The following is a 7,102-nucleotide window of genomic DNA, read 5'->3' on the forward strand; positions in this document are numbered from 1 at the left end:
GTACTGAAGAAACAATCAGCTCTGCCACACACGGCATCGATCTCGGGACTATAGTGGCTGCTTCGACAAGGCCAAGTCGGGTATCGGCATTCTTTCGTAGTACTCGGCACAGTCTCGCAAGATGCATATAGCAGTTGGTAACGGCTACAGCTGAAACCTCGAGAGGCCGAGAAAAGTACACTGCATGAACGGAGGAGCTAGGGCAAACATGCTGTGGTCACCCTTTCAATGACGTCCCGATTTCCAACTGCCTTCGGGTAAAACGCTGGAAAGGCACCCGCTGCACTTCGAATCATAATTGTTTATTCTCATTTTCCTTAATTATACTTGACTTTTCTGACAACGATGTTCTGTTTTAAGAAGTGACTGAGTATTCTTTTATTTTAATTTTTATGCTCAATACTGCAACTGCAAGTGTCATGTGAGACCTGCGCCGCAAGTGGACACTCGCATATACAAATTCCAGTGAAAACAAATCAACCCCGCGACACACACATTATATATATATATATATATATATATATATATATATATATGTATATATATATAGACCCTCGCTTTGAATGGACGAGGAGGAGACCAGAAAAAACAGAGGAGCTTCATTTTTGTTAATCAACGACCATATAAAGCCAGCAGGCAATGAAGCCAAAGAAACCACAGGGGAATTAGCTATGGCTGAAATTGAAATGTAGAAAATAATGAAGTGGGCGGGTGGAAATGGCAATGAAAATGGACGAAAAGATAACTTGCCATCGGTGGGGACCTAACCTACAACCTTTGCATTATACGTGCGATGCAGTACCAATTATGCTATAGTGATGGTCGTCGCTTGTTTCAAACTTGAAAGTAAACACCTGTTCTTTTTACCTCGTAGCATCGCTCAAATGCTTTACGTTTGCAAGGTAGCCTGACCAATTTCTCCTTTATATATATATATATATATATATATATATATATATATATATATATATATATATATATATATATATATATATATATATATATATATGTATATATATATATATATCCCCTCGTCGTGACGCCGATACCCGATCAGGGTGCTTCTGCCTCACCGCAGGCGCTACAGGCTCACGTTCACGTCTCCCACGGGGAGGATGCCGGTAGCGTAACGGTGCGCGCGGCGAGTCGGCGTGGCTCGCTCGCGCCATATCGGTCGGCTGACGCAAGAGCGTGTTGGGTACAGCAAGAGCCCCTGCGGGAGACTACGGCGTCGACGGCGGCGCTCTGCGTGCGACTGCTCTCCCCCCCCCCCCCCCCCTCCCCCCAATCCTCGCTGAAGCTTGCCCGCATCTCTTTTTTGTTCTCTCTGCTCCAGTTCTTTAGTATATTTAAGCCTTTCTTTCCGTCGCGCGGACTCGTCCTGTCCTTTTTGTGGACTCGGCGCTCACTGGCGGCGCCTTCCCGGACGGCGCCGTCGATTCCGCGCGGAAATGCCCCGTTTTTAGAGGCCTCCTCCACGCTGTCGGCGCGCTTGAACCCTATCGCGCGCCCCACCGAGACACGTACGCGTTTGCTGCTGCGCGCAGTCGCCTTGGCGGACGCGCCGCCTGTCGAGACGTGACGGTGTGCCGATGTCTCAAGTGGGGAAAAAAGAAAGTAAACAACGATAATGGTAATAAAAAAAGCACCGCAAACGAACGATGATCGCGAACCCTGAAACGTGCTCACCCACCGCCGAAGCTCTGTCGTCTCCACGGATCCGTACTCGAGGAAATTTGCTCGGTTCGTGGTGAGCGACGCCGCGCTCCGAATCTGACATGTGACTGGTGTGACCCTTCGGGCATCGCATTCACGCAGCCGAAACTCGTGTTCGCTGTGCTGCAGTCGCTCGCACTGTCGCGGCGCTGCACCAGAACGCCGACGCAGTGGACTCACGTACATTCCGCTCGGGTTCTCTCTCGGCTTCCGAGAATCTGATTACTTTTGCGCCAACATCGGGATAGAGAGCAGAGAGAACTTATTCACGGCGAGCACCGTGATTATTATTAATAATCACGTCGCTTATCAATCAATCAATCAATCAATCAATCAATCAATCAATCAATCAATCAATCAATCAATCAATCAATCAATCAATCAATCAATCAATCAATCAATCAATGATTTTATTAAAGTGCCCAGAGGAACAACCTCGAACGTCTTGGTGCTGGCGCACGTACTCGGCCAAACGATGCACAGGTAAAACAGTGCACGCACACACACACACACACACACAAAATAATAATTTCGCGAATACAGTTTTTAACAGAGCATAAAATGTGTACACGAAGAGAATACAAAGCAAAAGTGGAGAAACAGAAGAACGGATTACAGAATGACCGAACACGCAACAAATATAGGAGTTTTTGTTCACTTATTGCAATTGCTCTGTAACTCCGTTCAAGAAAATATTAAAATTAGGTATGCAGATATCCAGACACCCAGAGTGGGCGTTGTATGTCACCTGCACTCTAGACGAGGGTCACAAGAAATCTGAAGGCTGGAAGACGCGCAGCTTCCTTGCGCCTTTCCGCGGAATGTAAAAGCGCTCATTGTAGAAAGCAAGTTCGAGCAGCACATTTTTCCATGTACTAATTTGTGAAGATAAAATAACACGCGATTTGTTGCGTCTACAGGTGAGGGTAGATAACGCGAGTACCTGTGCTAGCTCTATGGAGATGGAAGGCTTTTGACAGAATCGATGTTTAAACATAGATGTGAACTTTTGTTGCACTCTTTCGAGAAGTTCACAATTAGACCTACAAGTGTCTCCCCAAACGACGGAGGCGTACTCAAGAACTGGAAGGCATACGCTTTTATATTGAAGTTACAAATGGCCCAGGTTGTTTGAAGTCTCTCCTCACCCGACATACTGTGCCGAGCGTTCGAAGTGCACGCTGCCTCGTCTGTTGAGCGTGGGGCGAGAAATTCGGAGAGCTTTCGAAGTACACTCCAAGGTCATTTGTTCCGTGAACTCTTGGCAGGAGAATGTCTTTAGCCCTGTAGGGAAATAAGGTCCTGTTAGTCCTCCGCGTGAAGCTTACAATTTTGGTTTTTGATGCGTTTATGACCAGCTTACTTCCGACGCACCATGCCGCAAAATTCAGTGTCCTTCTGAAGAGTGGCGCAAACAACATTTTTTTACCGCTTTGAGAAGTTTCGCGCGATCAGCACATAACGAAATTGAAGAGTTTTGAATGACTGCCGAAACGTCGTTAGTAAAGAGCGAGAAAAGAAGAGGGTCCAGGACGGACCCTTGAGTAACTCCACTTGTAACCGTATAAGGTTCTGAATAATAATAATAATAATAATAATAATAATATTATTATTATTATTATTATTATTATTAGTAGTAGTAGTAGTAGTAGTAGTAGTAGTATGTACGCATGAGTAACACACATCAAGTGGAGAAACAAGAGAGGAACTTTTGGCCAACACTACTGTCAATGAAAGGGGCGCCAGCTAGCTTGCTGCCAAAAGGCCAGCTTTCTTTTGTTCGTCTGCTTTTTATTAACCGGTAAAAAAAAATGAAAGAAAAACTGATGTGACCGGCGACCACTTTGGCGACACACACACGCGCACACTCACATACACACACGCACGCACGCACGCAGTGGGAAGCAACTCGTTGTGTTGCCCGCTTATGGACGCGCTGATTGCGTACTCTGAATACGAACTGGTTATTTATCACGCACTCGCACTTGCGACAAAACATCGTGTGGTGTTTACCTTGCATTCGTTTTCCCATTGCAAGACCAGCTGCAATGCACACGCGATGTTTCCCCGGCTGTCATAAACGTATAGTGGTCGCAGCCGCTTCCTCACCGTATTTGTTCGACGCCCGAACGCAAGTATACCGTATTCACAATTGTCCCCGCATCACTGGCAACATTTGTGTTTGCCCTATTGGAGACATCAGGCACACGGTGTACACCACCAACAACATCGCGCCACTCCGGTCGAGTGCGCGACATCCACCGCGTATTGCAACACACGAAACATCGTCGCCCGGTCTGGTCGGGTGGCCGGTGTCAGCGCTTTGCGTGATTGGTTTCCACATTCCGCCGCGCCGAAGTTTCGGAGGAAGGGCTGTTGGGAGAGGACTGCGTCGGCCTAAGATTGCGCCCATTCGAGGAACCTGTCGTTGAGGGCGAACGGGTTGGAGTGCGCATCGCTCTTCGGCAACTCGCTCCCCAGCCACGCATCGCCGGCCACTGTTTGACGATATTACGCGCGGTTCCGGTCGCACGACATGCGCCGAATACGGGGCTGGCGCGTCCGCAGGCGCCATTCGGCCGCTAGGCAGTCTTCGTCTTGTCTCTTCTTGAGAAGCAGGGCGGACAATTGTTCGACGGCCACAAATACCGAGCTCTACTTTCGCTATACTGCGTTACGCACGCGCTTAGAAAATTCTCAGTGAATATATCCGAGTCCTGTGCTCGCGTGTCATGGTCTTGCGAGAAGTAAACTAAGGGTCGCTTACTCTGGGGGATTTGATTCACCCGCGCGTATAGGCGATGCCTCACTGAAGTAGCACGCTTCTCTTCACTGGAATGAAAACAACGCTAAAGGGACATTGCCAAGCACGGCTTTTTTTCTTCGACATCCGTTTCCTGTTGCAAATGAAAGCGCGTTCGATCGCGCTCAGCGCAGAATGTACGAAGCATACGATATCTGGTGTCACCACGCGGCCATTATTGCCCTCCCCCCCCCTTTTTTTTCTGATGCGTCCGTCTAAGTGTTCTGCTCTCCTTCCCAAGAAAACTATGCCGTTGGTGGCTCCCATCTCCAATGATACAATCGTGTGCGTCCTGCTCCGACCTCAAGTCTGTTTTCGAAATACTCCGAAAGACCGATGCGAAGGAAAAAGTGGAAAACGACGTAGTGGATCCACTTTGAAGCATGGCTCGTTTTTAGCCATAGTTGGCCAGAGCTTTCTCTCGAATTTTGTGTCCGAATCCCGTGCACAAAGCAGTTCGCATCCTAGAGGCTCTGAAAAAAAAAAAATACTGCAGGCACAGGCAAATGGTAATAGCGAACACATACATCACTAGCAAAGCCGCCCCCGCCCAACAGGAAATATAAACTAAAAAAGTGCGAATTTGTTTCGCCGCCCCGTAATCACAAAACTTAACCGTGCGTTTATCAACACGCGGAAAGTGACATTAGAAGTTGTAAGATTGGGAAAAAATTGAGGAAGTACTACAAACGAAGGAAGAATGAGACATGAAATTGGCAGTAACATGATACGTACGACAACCAGTGATAAACAGGGCAATGTGATTAGCCATTTATACGACGCAGTGAGAACAGCAGAGAAAGTCTATATTAAAATGTACATTACTCAAAACAGTGACGTGGCCGTATTTAGACGCAGTTGAAGGGAATATATGGAAAGTCCATGTGCAAATAGAAATGAAGCCAGATAGGATTTGCATGGTACATCCAGGGGTGAAGCGGCAGCAGCTCAAAACCGGGCTTCATCACACAAGGCGCACAAAGATGAGCATGATACAGATGTTTGAACACAAGCGCACATAAATACAAATGAAGTTCATATAAATAGAAGTTGGTTGCGTCTACATACTGTACCCAGTGCGTCACCTAGTACACGTTTATTATTCATGTTTCCTGAAATAAATGTCCAAGTGCGTCCTATATGCTTTATAATTTCAAGTCTCTATCTTCCTGCCAGCCTCTGTGTTGTGCGGAACCCCATACATGGCCTCCCTAGCTTACGAAAAAACGTTCGATTCTGTAGAGACACCAGCAGTCATGCCCGCACTGTGGACTTGAGGCGCGGAGAAAGCGTACGTTAGCGCCTAATGAGCATACATGCAGAGTTTGCACACACACACACACACACACGCACACACACACACGCACACGTGCACACGCACGCACGCACACACACACACACACACACACACACACACACACACACACACACACACACACGCACGCACACGCACGCACACACGCACGCACACACACACACACACACTGGAGCGTTTACTGGATCAGCGATACGCGATCAAATTTTGTGTAAAGCTTGGTAAAACGGGCAAACAGACTCACGGCATGATTAAAGAGGCCTGCGGGTATGCTGCCATGGGTAGATCAGGTGTTTTTGAGTGGCACAAGCTGTTCCGAGAAGGTAGGGAAAGAGTGGAAGACGACGACAGCTCCGGACGCCCTTCGACCAGCAAGACCAACGAAAATGTGTCGCAAGTGAAAAATTTATGGAACAGTGATCGTAGGATGAGTATCAGAATGATTGTTGATGACTTGAGCGTTCCTCAAACCCAAGTTTTTGAGATCCTGACAGAAAACTTAGCCACGTGGAAAGTGTGCGCGAAGTTCGTGCCCCGAGTGTTGTCAGAGGAGCAAACAGCCAACCGGACAGCGATCGGTGAGGATCTTCTTCATCATGTGAATGAGGACCCCTATTTTTTGGACAATGTAGTGACCGCTGACGAGACGTGGGTGTTTGATTACAACCAGGAGAGCAAGCGGCAGAGCTCAGAATGGCACACCCCCTCTTCGCCACGTCCCAAGAAAGCATGAATGAGCAAATCCAAGCAAAAGTCCATGATCATTTCCTTTTTTGATCGACATGGAGTCATCCACAAAGAGTTTGTACCGCCCGGACGAACAGTTAATGCAGTTTCTTACGTGTAAGTCCTCAAAAGACTGCGAAAACGCATTGTTCGTGTCCGCTGTTAGATATGGCCGGACGCCAAGGGCTAGACGTCATCCCCTTCCCCTCTCAACTTAGTCGGGCACCGTGGGTGAGACGTCATCCCCTTCCCCTCTCAACTTGGTCGGGCACCGTGGGTGATACGTCATCCCCTTCCCCTCTCAACTTGGTCGGGCACCGTGGGTGGTACGTCATCCCCTTCCCCTCTCAACTTGGTCGGGCACCGTGGGTGAGACGTCATTCCCTTCCCCTCTCATGGCCGGACCCCACTCTACCGGAGAGGTCACTCACCCGACCCTCTCCCCGGATTCCTCGAAAAGAGGATCGACTTCTCCGTCCCGTGCTCGGTATTGCAGGAGGAGGGGCCTTCTCCCTGTGCCTGTCACGTGTCATCGATGGAAG

At 48.3% G+C, this 7,102-nt stretch overlaps 1 protein-coding gene and 1 long non-coding RNA gene across 2 annotated transcripts; one reads left to right on the forward strand and one right to left on the reverse strand.

Moving 5' to 3' along the window:
- Window positions 1–2,800: 2,800 nt before the first annotated feature.
- On the reverse strand, window positions 2,801–4,016 carry LOC129388223 (uncharacterized). The gene is made up of 2 exons (XR_008615253.2): window positions 3,730–4,016; window positions 2,801–3,000 (listed from the first exon to the last, which is right to left on the reverse strand). It is a non-coding gene; the product is annotated as an uncharacterized lncRNA (long non-coding RNA).
- A 2,065-nt stretch (window positions 4,017–6,081) lies between these two features.
- LOC140217332 (protein GVQW3-like) lies at window positions 6,082–6,567 on the forward strand. The gene has a single exon (XM_072287839.1). It carries the CDS (start codon window positions 6,082–6,084, stop codon window positions 6,565–6,567), a length of 486 nt encoding a protein of 161 aa, XP_072143940.1.
- Window positions 6,568–7,102: the final 535 nt, after the last annotated feature.

This window comes from Dermacentor andersoni, chromosome 1 (genome assembly GCF_023375885.2).
Source record: "Dermacentor andersoni chromosome 1, qqDerAnde1_hic_scaffold, whole genome shotgun sequence".
NCBI classification, from domain to species: Eukaryota; Metazoa; Arthropoda; class Arachnida; order Ixodida; family Ixodidae; genus Dermacentor; species Dermacentor andersoni.

Bases quoted from the DNA above. Each gene is read 5' to 3' on its own strand.
- LOC140217332 (XM_072287839.1), top strand. From the start codon at position 6,082: ATGATTAAAGAGGCCTGCGGGTATGCTGCCATGGGTAGATCAGGTGTT.